Source organism: Morone saxatilis, unplaced genomic scaffold (assembly GCF_004916995.1).
Source record: "Morone saxatilis isolate NCDOM2014 unplaced genomic scaffold, NCSU_SB_2.0 Contig2, whole genome shotgun sequence".
NCBI lineage: Eukaryota > Metazoa > Chordata > Actinopteri > Moronidae > Morone > Morone saxatilis.
Window position 1 is genome coordinate 13,884,994 of NW_023339762.1, and position 13,516 is coordinate 13,898,509.

The following is a 13,516-nucleotide window of genomic DNA, read 5'->3' on the forward strand; positions in this document are numbered from 1 at the left end:
AACAACAGTGAGTGAAATACAAATATTAATAATGAACAGAAGGGAGGATTCCTTGTGGTTTGCAAAAGAAGAAAATAAATAAGTTAGAACAAAAACAAAGCCTTAAGTTAATATACAGATCATTACAACCACTAAAGAAAATGGGAGCAAACCTAAAAGAAGACATGTGAAACTATTAGTTCAGTACCAATTGTTTGAGTGAATATAGCCAAAAAACGGGGTACTTTTCATCTAATATCTATAATACAGTATTTACAACATATATATGAAAAGTCATAACAATGTGAAGTACACAGGACTGAGATCTTCGTGTGTTTATGAAACATAAAACATAAAAAGTTAAATTGCAAAGGAGACAGTCCAGTATTGGTTTGGATGATGGGTTTAGTATTTTACAAAGACAGTGCAAAGTTTTGCTTGTATGTATTTCTACCAACAGCACAGACCACAACAGTATCCATAGTGCTTAATATAGCTGCAGTTTTTACTGTCTAAAACGTTTCCTAATTTGTTTTACTTTAAGTTTTGACCTGTCAATGTTCTAATACCATCACTGAGCTGAAAAGCTTGTCTCTGCAGAGCATAAAGCCAATCAGAAGAGTAACTACAGCCTATCCTGCTACGGGTTTGCCAAAGAGACAGAGGAAGCCTGTCCTTACAGATGGAAGCTGTGCTGGGTTGTTCTTCACCTGACTGACAGTTAAACAGCTGGATCGGACAGTTAGTCCTGAAGGTTAATGTCTTTTTTTTTTAGCTCATGGTGATCATCTCATATTTGTCCTTCAGACTGCTGTCCTCGTCCTCTTCATCTTCCTCCTCTTCTTCCTCCTCCTCATGGGGCTTCTCAGGCTCATCACGGTGGTGGTGCAGCTCAATGAACAGGTAGTAGATGATGGCTGCGACCACGCCCCCCACCATAGGCCCCGCCACGGGGATCCACCACCAGTAGTCTGCAGTGCTGTTAGCATGCAAAGGAAAAAGAGGGCAGAGTTAAATGCATCTCTGGCAGTCACACAAGCGGCTGGCTCCGAGGCCACTGTGGGTCACTGGTGCTGTCACTAGATCATTCACAAGCATCGACTGCATCTGTTGAATGCATGTGACATTATATAACACTACGGTTCATGTCAGCAGCTCGGGTCTTATCCAGTTTACTTCAATAAATATTTAAATACATGCATCTAATAAGATCCAATTTGGATGATTTGGCAGGCAGGTACATATATATGTAACCTTTTATGCATAAAAACCAAAAGGTTATTGAGTTACTGTGTAGGTTGATAAAATTAGATGTGTTCCTTTCAGATGTAACATATATTTATTCCATATTTCCTTATAGTTGTCATTTTTCCTGGTAATTATCTCATATAACCTTATTCTAATAATAAATGTAACCATATTTTTAAATGATGGTGTAAATGGACTCCATTCTCTAAGGACAAGCCTGATCATTGTCACAAGACCTGAACACAGTAGAATTCAACCCAGGTACATGAGAAAAATATAACAATAAACCCGATCTGTCTTCCTCCGCTGTACAGTTACCTGAAGACCTCCATCCCCCATCCTGCTAAAGCTGTGAACAGTCGGGGTCCCAGGTCTCTGGCAGGGTTCAGGGGGTAGCCACAGTTCAGTCCCATGGACACACCGATGGCCATGATGATCAGACCAATGGCCAGCGGTTCCACGCCTTTGGGAGCTCCAATGTTTCCACCATCAATGATAGCCAGGATACACAAGACCAGCATACCCGTCCCCATCACCTGCAGGAGTACAACATCATTATAAACCGCAGAGTTTATGCAGGTACACATCGTAACAAACATTGGTAACTTCCCAATTACAGCATTGATTGATTTGCTTTTCCCTTATTATTTTTATTGTAATTCAATGTATCTTGCCTTCAGTTTGTTGAGTTGTTTATTTTATGTTTATGTATATCTAAGTTAGGTGTGTTTGTACGTATGTGAATGTCTTTGTGTACATATCTTTTATAATAATGTTTTTCAAATAAGTAAAATATGTAGAGTTAACTTGTATAATTAGGCTGTATCATTCAGTGATTCCTTTTTAACTATGTAATCTGGATATGTATCACAAAGTCTACTCTTAATGGTTCAAATCTAGTTTTTAAACTGCTATTAACTGTTTAAACAAAAAGCATCTAGGGACGGCAACCTGCACAGCACCACTGTTACACAGAAAGGAAACATTTATATAAGCACTATTAGACTTATCTCAGTGGTTCACCTGATGTGGTTTTCAACAGTTTTAAGCTGGTAGACGTTTTATTTTTGGATCACTGCACCGACTAAAAAGACGGAAAATGGTGTTAAGTATAGATTTGACCTTCCAGCGAATGCCAGGAAATGGGTTATTAGACCCAAAACTGAGCAAAAGAGGGAGTGTTCTCAGACTAAATGGGGCAATCAATTTTGCATTAGCTACATTTGCCAGACTTTGCAGTATTTTGAGCCTGAATGGGAGCGGAGGTGCACAATAGAGGAGAGGTCATTGGGTCACCGAGACCATAGCTCACCTGATCGATGAAGCCACCGAGGACTGACAGGTGTCTCGCAGGGTAGGAAGCAAAAATGTGACCTGTTGCATTGATTCCCGTCACTGACAGAATCCCACTGGTGAAGTCCATGAAAGCATCTATGAGGAGGACAAATAGATAGCTGTAACTGTGCACAGGGATCCATTAGTATCACGTATTGATGAACGTCTAGCTGAAATATTTTTACTGGCAGCTGAACGTTGACACTCCCGGTTTTAAGCTTTTGGAGGTCATTACCAAGTGTAAAGGTTTAATATGCATGTGCAAGTGAATAAAGTGTATTCACCATAGTACAACCCAAAGACCGCAGCAGCGCCAACAAAAGCACCAAGAAACTGAGCGATGACATAGAAGGGAAACTTCCAGATCTTCAGTTTTCCCAGAATCACCATGGCCAGAGACACAGCAGGGTTCACATGGCCCCCTGGGACGGAGGACAAAACAGAGAGTGAGAGAGAGGCGTAGTGGGTGGGGGTGGCTGGCATGATATCCTCTCCATCATTAGAGAGGCCGTCACATTCACGAGGAGCAGCAGAAGGGGAGCAGCCCCTGGGGCGGTGCAGGGTTTTGTTATGTATGGTTACAAGTAAAGAGGCAGAATAATGGTCACATATTAGAAATTCAACCTTTAAGTAAAAATATGAACAAAGGGAGCATTATTCTGTTCTCTTTTAATCAAACCGTGCTCACATCTTGTCAGTTTTGAAGTCTTCAAAACCAATAATAAATCTGTTAGTGTTCAGTCTAAATGAAATTGGAAGTAGCTGCTCTTTAGGTAGGCAGTCTCGTTTGGACTGAGTCTGGTCTCTGTCATAGACAGATGAACGTAGCCCATGATCAATGGAGTTTGCAGGACATTTAGTGCCTAGGGTTATGTATGACCCCAGAGAAGCTGTGCACTAGTACTAACAAATCAATGCTCGGTACACGTTCATTGAATCTGGACAGAGAGTTGGCACGTTCCTGCTGACACTGGAGCCATGGAGGCGGCACATGGCTGGACAGGAAGCCATAAAGTTATATTATTACAAGCTGCAACCCTCATGAGTAACAATGTTTTCATTACAACAGATATAAAAAGGCTGTGTGAGACTGTTTATATGTTCTGGCACAGGTTGTTTGTATTAACTATGAATTATTTTAATGTATCATAAAGTCTGTAGTGCTTTACAGTAAATAAAACAGCAAAGAAGCTAAATATGCAAACAACAAACTGTTAACAACTACACAATCTTAAAACTGATATTTTTCCATTGATTAGACAGGATTCAAATGCCCAGCAGAGCAGGATATTGATCTCAATAAACTCCATTAACAATTACTCATTCAATTGTATTGCACCAAATTCAATATTCATATATCAAACACTGCTCATGTGAGATAAGTTCTACTTGAGTGGAAATAAGCAATCAGGTGCCGAAGTTCCTACAAACAACCAAATGTAACCACATTTACCTGACACTCCACCAGCCACATACGCTGCCATCATTAGTCCCACAGAGAAGCCGATGTGGATGGTGAGAGGTTCACCAAGGCTGTTTCGACTGAGGACGGTCTGAGCGACTGAGCCACAGCCAAACAGCTGACAAACAGAGGAACACAACAGCAGACAGTTCAATATAACATCTGTTCAACTAACTTAAATCTCTCTTAAAATATAACATCCCAAACGCAGATACGGAAGCAAGAACATTTATGAACATGAACTAGAGACCATTAAACTGAAATACCTATACACAAAATCACTTGTAACAACTTCTAAAGCAAATATATTCAGTTAAGAGGAAAAAAAAATAAATTAATATCACAAAATGCTACTTACAACCAAGACAAATGTTCCCAGGAATTCTGCCAGGAATTCCTTAAGTATTCCATGTTTGAGAGCACAGTGTTGCCTCATGCTTCTCCTGCGTTGTATTTCAGTGTATCACTGTGCCAACTGCTGCTAAAACTACCAGATGTCCAGCGGTGTGAACTTCTGGAAGTTCAGAACTCTCATGTCAAATCTCCACCTCTACCCGACTGCAGCCACTCAGCACAGACCATTGATCCACTGTAAAAACATCACAGTCAGCTTTATCAACACACAACTGTTTCACAGCGGAGGGCAGGCAGAGTGATTGACAGGTGTGACTCGTAGTTCGCAAATTCAAATCAGATTTTCCGATCTGTTTGTGTGTGCAGTCACAAACTTTACAGAAACATCATACAGCTGGATTTAGTTTCTGGAGACGTATAAACACCAGTGAATGTTGGAAACACATTTTAATAAATTTCATTAGTTTGCAGTTTACATCATATCAACTTACATTGCAAAGGAATAACTTAAGGAACAAATTCATTAATTAGAGTGCAGGTACATAGGCCAGTTTGTCTGTTGCATAGTAAAAACATCAGTTTGTCAGGTATTGTAGTTATACATGTTGCCACTAGAGGTCAGCCTTGGCAAGGTGCCATGCTGCTCCCAACTGGACACATAATGAGATCACACCTGAGCTGTTAATGGAATTACGTTGAATTATGATATCAAGGATTCTTCACAGTCAAGTCCAACGTTCCTTAATAAAGTCCAAAAAATGACAGTTTTTTTGTTTTCAATTACGCATCAGTCGGTCAATCAGATCCAAAGTCATCCAAGTTGTTCACATCGTCCTCCGCGACCTTAATGAGAGGAGGCGATTTCTTCTTACGCCTGTCAATGCAAAACATAAAATAAAATAAAAGAGTTGAAGGACAACATGATTTCACGTAACACCGCACATAAAACACAGAAACTCAGTGGCAGAAGGTGAGTGGTCACCTCATCTCATTCCGCAGTGAGCTCAATTGGCTGTGAAGCTGCTCGTTGGCCTCGATCTGCTCATCCAGTTCCCTCTGCAGCTTCTTTTTAGCGTGTTCCAAACGCTCGATCTCCTCCTCCGCCTCATCCATCTGCCTCTTCGCCGTCTTCACTCTCTGAGTCAGCTGCAGAGTTCACAAAAGTGAGATATTGAGTCACGAGTCAAGTCTGCTGCTCTTGACTACTTGACAACTTTTTTGTTTTTCCTTTGTGGTTAATAGATGTGTCTAACCTGGTCTCTCTCGCTCTGCAGGTTGATGTGTTCCTCGTCCGCCTGCATCTTCATCTCCTTCACTTTGCGCTCCAGCTTGCGGTTTGCTTGTTGCAGGTTGCTGTTGTCTCTGAGGCCAAAAGCACCAAGAGATCACATCACTGCTGTAGCTTCCTGTAACTCAACACCTTCCTAGCATGTTTCGAACTAGAGATACTCTCACTCTTAGAACCACAGGGAAAGTGATATGAGTGGGTTCACCGCTCGACAGCCACCATCAAGTATTTGATGGAACCATTATCCAAAGTGTCTTCTAATTGTTACCTTGCGCTGGTAAATGCAAACTCTAAATACATTTATGGCTGTAAATATTTTGTTGTTAAAAGCTATGAGTTCATTTGTTAATGTGCACGGGCTCACCTCTCTTCTCCTTGCAGCCTTTCCTCAAGTTCCTGGATGCGGGTGTTAAGTTTTGAGACGAGTGAATCCTGGTTGGTTCTCTGTGATCCTTCCAGATGAGTCACTCTGCTTTTCAGGTCTTTATTCTGACAGAGGAAATTAAACAAGAGAATGTCATAAATTAGGCGAAATTTAAAGGTAAGCAGGAGGAGTTTTTGACCACTAGTGCGTGTTGAGTAAATGTTTTTATGAGTGGGTCCCAGTTTTGTTTGCTCTCGTGCACAACACACACAAGGACACACAAGCAGCTGGATGGCACGATACACAGTCCGGCCAATGGTTTCTGCTGCTGGCAAGTAAAGAGTTCATGCAAATGTGAGAGATCAGCTGATATTCAGAATATTGTTCATGTTTATTATAATGTATGAAGGACCCCACAATATTGTTTATGCTTACTGTAGATTGTTTATGTTTACTATAAGGGACCTCACAACTTATTCTTTTTATTCATTCTTTTTATTCATATTCAGTCTGATTTCTGTACATGCAGACATTGTTCATATTCTAAATATACAGTTGTTATTGTTTTTTCAGGCTGCAGTGTTATTTTAAGCAGTAGCTGCATGGGTTTTGCCTCCAGGGAGCATCTGTCAGTGAGCAGAGAGTTAAGTTGTAGAAGAACTACTCCTCTCTAGTGTTTGTTGTTGTTGTTACCTGCACTTATAACCAGAAGATTAAGTTTTTAGGCAGCAGAGGAGAGTGTAAGCAGACTGAGTCGGAATAGCTGTTTTGTTTTGTCAAATACATAAATAAAATTGCTACATAAACATAAACAATGCAGGTTTCACAATATAAAAAAAAGATTTGAAGGCTTTGAAAATGTTTTATGGTGAAGGGAATGAATTCGGCACATTTGTTTGAGTTCTAGGATACTCATACACACAATGCGCTTTGGTGAATGAATGTATACAGAAACTAACAGATGCCGTAGACAGTAATGATGTTTGATTATGTGTGCTGTTGAAAAGATTTAACTCTGGTCTGTTGTCCAGGCAACTGTCTCAGGGATCAGTACCTGTCTCAGGGGTCAGTAACTGTCTAATGGGTCGGTACCTGTCTCAGGGGTCAGTACCTGTCTCTCCAGGCTTATCTTGTCACACTCCAGGTCCTGCCGGACTGCTCTCTCCTGCATCAGCTCAGTCCTCATCTGATCCATCTATAACACGCGACCAACAGAGAGGGATTCAGCAGCAGTGTAAAGTAACTAAGTACATTTACTCAAGTACTGTACTTAAGTCCAATTTTGACATAGCTGTATTTCACTTGAGTATTTCCATTTTATGCTATGCAGACATTTTACCTCGAAACTTCTCAAATTTAATTTAACTGTCCATGGCTCAGAGAGGTCTAATTATCCAATATTTCACAAAACAAAGCAAAATAATTTTTTTGACTTCTTCATTTCTTTCTTTCTTTCCCATTAATCATCTCACAACCCCTCAGATTCATCTTGTGACCCTTTGAATCACTGGACTAAAAGGTATATGTACGTATATAAAGTAGTTCAAAGGAGCTCCAGCTCGACCAGCAACAACATTAAAATTCTGCCTACACATCCATGCATCAGCATTAACAATGTAAGAGTGTAATTTATTGTGATATATCAACCACAAAGGTCACATGAGTACTTTTACTTTAGTATTTTTACATTTCTGTATTGGTAAAGGATTTGAATACTTCTTCCAATGCTAGCGTTATAATATCATAATATTTAGCATAATATAAATATTTAGTAAGTTCACAAGAGTAGGACATGTGAGCACCGAACCAGTCTCAGTTTCTAACCATAGAGCTAAATATAGGCACTTTATTGAACTGCTTTCCATATTGACTGAAAACACGGCTGTACTTTATTAAAAAGGGCACCACCTGTTGACAAGAACATTCAGGTTATATGAAAGCTTCTCAGCTTAATTCCTAAAATCCAAGGAAATGCAGTCTGTCTGAGTAGCCACATCAGATATAGAGGCTCTCTCCTCTCTAATAACATCCCGAGGCCCAGTGAAGGGAGTGTGAATAGCTGCTCACAATAGTTAGCTGTTTTTGTCTTTGCACTGCACCCAAAACAGTGTTTTGTGTCAATTAGTCTGCACCACTTTTCTCTCATGAATGGTGGCCTACTTCACAGGCGCACTGAAGACGTAAGGCTCCTAGGACAACATCAGAGATGAATAAACACATATGAAGCCAGTGAGGCTCGATCATATTTAAAAGTTAAGAAAACAAAACTAGTTTCACGCCCAGACTGGAAACACCAATCAGCAGCTGTCAGTGTCTGAGGGGAAATGTAAGTACTCAGCTCTAAATCTGTTTATGATAAAAACAGATGTAGGGCTGGGTGTTCAAACGTACAACGGGGTATTATTCGATCAGATAGAAGAAAATTCATGAATGTTGATGTGAGACTTTGTGTAGTGAGGAAGGACAGTGGGGAAGTAAACGTGCCTGCATTTTGGTTTTGTCTAATCGTTCCATCAGGCGGTCGGCACTGCAACGCTCATCATTAAGATCTTCCTCGAGTTGACTGATGCGTCCCTGAGAGGAGAGGAACACATAAAAAATGTGTCAAAACATCATCAAGTTAATATATTTACCAGTACAGAGGACATGCTGAATCTATCCCTTGAGGCTGTTGTTAGAAAACAGACTCAGATTTTTTTAAAAGGGTAATAATATATAAAGAAAACTGTGGAAAAAATGCAATAAAACAAAGATAACATAACCTGTGATAAGTAAATATTTTGTGCAATTCTTCACTGCTGAATGGATGTGAGTGCTTTGACACTGGAAAGGGAGGAAAGAGGGAAAGAAGATTCCCGAGAACACCCAGACAGGTCTGATAACTTTGTACAGTAAACATGAGCTTCCTTGGTCGATACGCAGTGTCAACACTGTTCACGCTGGTATCACTGTGTAATGTTTTGTCATCAGCAAGACAAACAGTGCTGAGCTGTGAGATGTTGTTGCCATGGCTCTTTTCACCACCCTTATAGTTAACAAGGAACAAGTGAGTGCAAATACTGGCACCTGAACAGATAAACACTTCAAAACATGTGATAAACTGAAGTATGTTGGACTGGGTGCTCTAATAAGAGTGAGCTTCCGATGATCATCAATTTTAGAGTTTTAGTTTTTTAATAAACACATATACAGTATGTTATTATGCCAGCAAACATTGCTGTTTTCATCTAAACACACTATATCTCCACTGTGGAAAGATATTTATGTTTAAACTGCGACTTAAGGATGAGATCTACTGTGAGCTCAGAAATATTTTATATAATTTGGCCTTCATTAGTCGAAACCTTACTGGACAAAGGTTTTTTTTGATTTTCAGGAGTCACATGAAAATTCTTTGCAGGTACTGAATGACAATAATCTGGACAAAAAGACACAATATTGTCACGTCCATGTCCAATGAAAGAAACATTGTGAATGGAATAATTTTGTTATTTTTTTTTCTTTTTTTGTTTTACCCATAAGCTGCTTTATATTAATATTCATGTTATAGTATTACTCAGCCTGTGAAAACATTTGTATTATGTCTTCTGTGGCTCTGGAGAGAGGTTTCCAAGGTCTGAGAAGTCAGCTGGAGCTCTGAGACCACAGATTTATAACAGAAACATGTGGTTAGAAACTGGAGATGGCCAGTCAGAGAAGATCTAATGCTATTAAGTTGTATTATGGGAAATTTAGGATCTGGTGAATTTGGAGTTCAACCCATACTCGAGATCAGTCTCCCAACATTATGGAAGAACAATACTAAATTCCTGGAGTAAAACCTTTAATTCCACAAGTTTCCTAAGTTAGGGCTACAGAGACGTCTACCTCCATGAGTTTGACCTGCCGCTCTCGGTCTCCCACCGTGGTTGCGTTCCTGTCCTCCAGCTCCTCCACCCTCTGCTCCAGCTGCCGACCCCTCAGCTGGGCCTCCTGCTGCTCCCTGCGACACTGGCGCAGATCCTCCTCCAGAGGAAGCAGCTGGATACAGAACAGACCACAGTACAAACACACACTCTAAGATAAGGTAACAGGCAGCGTCTGCTATTAAGCAATCAGTCAGACATTATTAAACAATTACAAAATCAATCAAATCTGGCAACACTCTTTTATTCTGTTTCTGTTTTATCTCTCACAAACATTTTTAAAACTTGTTTTAGCACCAAATTTAGAAGAAAAACACTGAACAACGGGAATCGACTCCTTTCCACCCCGGTGTTGACATTTTATTTTATCTTATTGATGACTGAGACAGTTGAACCCACACACTAATGAATCACACAGACAATGAGCACCACACCTCTTCCTGCAGTTTTTTGGCTGCCTGTCGGGATTTCTCCAGCTCTGCTCCCTTTTCCTGCAGCTGTCTCCGCAGCTCGTCCAACTCCCTCTGACTCTTCTCTCTGGCCTCATCGACCTGGTTCTGAAGCACATCTGTAGACGCCTCGCACTCCTCCATGATGCTGTTCATCTGGACACAGAGATAAACAAAGAGCTTCTACAGTGAGATAAGTGGATCTCTCTAGTTGCAGATGCATCTAATCCAAGCATAAGAAATATCGGTTTTTGCTGATCTCATGTGGCTTCAAGGTTAATAAAACAGAGTTTAATGTCTCCAAAAAAGCTGAATTTGGGACCCATTAAATAGTCCACCCTTCACCTTCCTCTGCAGTTGCTCCACCGCCCTGTCCTGCAGCCTCCTCTCATCCTCCAGTTCAGTTTTTGTCTTCCACAGCTCCTCTGTTTGTTTCCTCTCCTCCTTGAGCTTCTCCTTGAGGTCCCTGTGCTCATGATTTAGTTTGGTCAACTTACTCTGAGAGAAAAAAAAACAGAGGAAAGAAGAGACTGTTAGCTTCCAAGCATGGGGCTAGAAAGTGTCTAATGTGCATACGGTTTCTCCTTTTTAAAGATTTCTGAGGGTATTTGACTTTATTTGACAGCTCACAACAACAACTTTACCTGCACGTCCTCCAAGCGTGTGAGCAGCAATTGGTTAGACTGACACATCTCCTCCTCGTTCCTCCTCACGTCTTTCAACGCTTCCTCAACCTGCTGCTTTTCCCTCTGGGCAACCAGGAGAAAATAAGGATATAGTTAGTCTGAGAAACAAACTAAAGTGAATCAGATATTTTACCCATGTGTCCGTGTTTCTTACCTCCAGCTGCTTTGCTCTCTGCTCCAGCAGTCTCTCTGTGGTTTTACACTCCTGGATGGCCTGATTAAGCTGATCCACCTTGTTGTTCAACTCCTGCACCTTTCCTCTCAGCTGATCTCTCTCCTGGCTCAGCTCCATCAACTGCACCTTAGCTGCGCCGCTCTCCTCCTCTACGTTGACCTTCTCCTGACCCAGCAGGGCATTACTCTGAGAAACAGGGCGGAATCACAATGGATGAACACCAGGAGCAAAACAAACCATGCTGTAGCTTTTGAAAACAAAGAGCAGACGTGCATCTATCTCTGTTACCTCTTTGGCCTGCTCTAAATCCCTGAGCAGCTTTTCTAGCTCATTTTCATATTCATCCTTCAGAGCGCCCATGTAGTTATCGTGAGTCTCCACCTCCTCTTTGAGTGCCTCCTTCAGGGCACTGAGTTCCCTCTCCCTGTGGTGCAGCACCTCCTCCTGCTCCTCCTTCACCTGTAGCATCTCTTGAAAGTCTGCACGCAGCTGTGCCATATCCTGACAAGCATCCAACGAAATACGTCACCACCCTGAGCTTTACAGCTGCTGTTGATTTGTGGAGTGTATCTTGTTCATGTGGTTTGATTTACCTTTAGAAGGACTTCTTTCTCTGTATTTATCACCTCTTCCTTCTTGACTTGGTCCAGCTCATCGTGCATCTCAGAGAGCTGCTGCTGAAGGTCTTTCATCTCCGTCTTAGATCTCCCTCTCTCTACCTTCATCTGAGTCAGCCTGACAACACACAAAAATATGCAGGAAAGACAGTTATATTTTAGTTCCACATATTATATCAAGGAAAGAAGCCTGCTTACGCTGCTTTAATTTTTTAGAAAGGTACTTGGTAGGACTAGATAACAAAAAAAGGGATGTCTGCACACTTAATCCAAATGGCATTTGACTCTGTGTTCGGTCACATGACTTTCATCTGATCATACATCACAGTTCACTTGAATGGCCTTAGAGTATGAGCAGAAGCTTATTTAAAGAAAGTGGAACATGGCAATCTTATTAGTTCTGCATTTCAAAACTGTTTCATTTGTTATCCACTGAAAACATCTAACTTTACACTTTCTTTTGTTTTAGGACTCATTTAAATGAATATTTCAACAGTTCATCAGTATGATACATATGAACCTTAGTTAGCTTAGCTTAGCATATAAAGCTGGAAACAGGGGGAAATAGTGGCATCTAGTGGTAAACTTCACCCTCCCAGGCCTGTAGGAGAAACAACGTTGGCCACGAAACTCTCAAAAAGGCTTAAGGCCTTATCTAAGTCAGTGTTTGGTTTGTCCATTTTGGGCTACTGTAAAAACATACAATTCAACAGAGGGGACGCAGTAGAAGAGGACCCGCTCCCTATGTAGATAAAAACGGCTTATTCTAAGGTAACAAAAACACAACGATTCTTATTTTCAGATGATTATACACTAATGAAACATGTTAATAGATCTTCCTTAATGCTACAAACTAGACCTTGAAGTGTCAATTTGACACCTTCTGAAGAGTACTCAAATTCAACATTAGACACTTTTCTCTGTTGAATTATAACACAGTCTTCATTGTAAACTGTGTTGAATGGCTTTGAGATCTTTACTCCTGTTTGGTAGACTGAAGTTGTGCCTCGATGTAAGCCAGTCTGTCCCTGAGTTCACAGAGCTCTTCTTGACTTTTGTCCAACTCTTCCTGAAGTTTCTTCTTTTCTGCTCTGGCCTTCTCACAAGCCTTGGCTAGAGTCTTTTCATTCTGCACAACAGAACAGCAGAGAGTAACATCATCAGTCACAGGAATAGGAAGTGTTTTAGAGGTGAATCAGCAGGATGCGACTCCATTTCACCTTAATCTCAGTTTCCAGTTTGTGCTTTAAGTCAGACACTTCCTTCTCCTGCGCTGCCTGTTTCTCCTGCAACAGCTTCACCTCAGCTGCATAATCCTGCGTAAAGGGGTAAAAGGAGACAACAACGCAGTTATCTTCATTTTCAAGTCTGACTGAAATCATATTGAACAGTAATCAAACATCTCATCCCATCACACACTTTCTCATCCGCCTCCTCCTCCACATTTTCAGCAGTCTTCCACTTGACCTTGTTGACCCTTTCAAGCAGCAGGGTGACTTTCCTCTGAGTTGTGGAGTCATCATCAGTCGTCCTGAGGAGTAAGAAAAACATTTCACAAACACACTAATAGTACTGACAGAGTGTAATGATAAAAAGAAATGAGTCAGTTGTTAAACAAAGATATGGCAGAGCAATTTGTGGTGTGAAAGAAAAA

General features: G+C 40.9%; 2 protein-coding genes across 5 annotated transcripts in view; both read right to left on the minus strand.

The window, feature by feature from the left end:
* Positions 1 to 4,679, minus strand: LOC118330561 (aquaporin-9-like). Its single transcript, XM_035665145.1, has 6 exons — positions 4,383 to 4,679; positions 4,016 to 4,142; positions 2,847 to 2,984; positions 2,540 to 2,658; positions 1,546 to 1,763; positions 1 to 958 (listed from the first exon to the last, which is right to left on the minus strand). The coding sequence occupies exons 1-6, from the start codon at positions 4,458 to 4,460 to the stop codon at positions 751 to 753; spliced, it is 888 nt and encodes a 295-aa protein (XP_035521038.1). The 5' UTR covers positions 4,461 to 4,679; the 3' UTR covers positions 1 to 750.
* A 131-nt stretch (positions 4,680 to 4,810) lies between these two features.
* Positions 4,811 to 13,516, minus strand: part of LOC118330559 (cingulin-like protein 1) — a 12,516-nt gene continuing 3,810 nt past the window's right edge. For 2 of the 4 annotated variants that reach the window (XM_035665144.1, XM_035665141.1), the window contains 16 exons: positions 13,282 to 13,393; positions 13,083 to 13,178; positions 12,843 to 12,991; positions 11,839 to 11,980; positions 11,534 to 11,746; positions 11,225 to 11,431; positions 11,029 to 11,133; positions 10,730 to 10,882; positions 10,370 to 10,540; positions 9,898 to 10,050; positions 8,515 to 8,604; positions 7,142 to 7,225; positions 6,031 to 6,155; positions 5,632 to 5,740; positions 5,361 to 5,524; positions 4,811 to 5,252 (listed from right to left, as the gene is read on the minus strand). In XM_035665144.1, the coding sequence (XP_035521037.1) occupies positions 5,174 to 5,252; positions 5,361 to 5,524; positions 5,632 to 5,740; positions 6,031 to 6,155; positions 7,142 to 7,225; positions 8,515 to 8,604; positions 9,898 to 10,050; positions 10,370 to 10,540; positions 10,730 to 10,882; positions 11,029 to 11,133; positions 11,225 to 11,431; positions 11,534 to 11,746; positions 11,839 to 11,980; positions 12,843 to 12,991; positions 13,083 to 13,178; positions 13,282 to 13,393 (2,152 nt within the window). In that variant the 3' untranslated portion in view covers positions 4,811 to 5,173. The remainder of the gene's footprint in view (positions 5,253 to 5,360; positions 5,525 to 5,631; positions 5,741 to 6,030; positions 6,156 to 7,141; positions 7,226 to 8,514; positions 8,605 to 9,897; positions 10,051 to 10,369; positions 10,541 to 10,729; positions 10,883 to 11,028; positions 11,134 to 11,224; positions 11,432 to 11,533; positions 11,747 to 11,838; positions 11,981 to 12,842; positions 12,992 to 13,082; positions 13,179 to 13,281; positions 13,394 to 13,516) is intronic. The other 2 variants (XM_035665142.1, XM_035665143.1) reach the window with 1 other exon arrangement.

What these genes read in the sequence shown, in the direction of transcription:
- LOC118330561 (XM_035665145.1), bottom strand. Translation starts at nt 4,460, where the DNA reads ATGAGGCAACACTGTGCTCTCAAACATGGAATACTTAAGGAATTCCTG. An exon ending in GGTCTTTGGGTTGTACTATG is followed by an intron (nt 2,659 to 2,846) that starts GTGAATACACTT and finishes TCCTCCTCATAG; the next exon opens with ATGCTTTCATGGACTTCACC. An exon ending in TCGGTGGCTTCATCGATCAG is followed by an intron (nt 1,764 to 2,539) that starts GTGAGCTATGGT and finishes GTACTCCTGCAG; the next exon opens with GTGATGGGGACGGGTATGCT.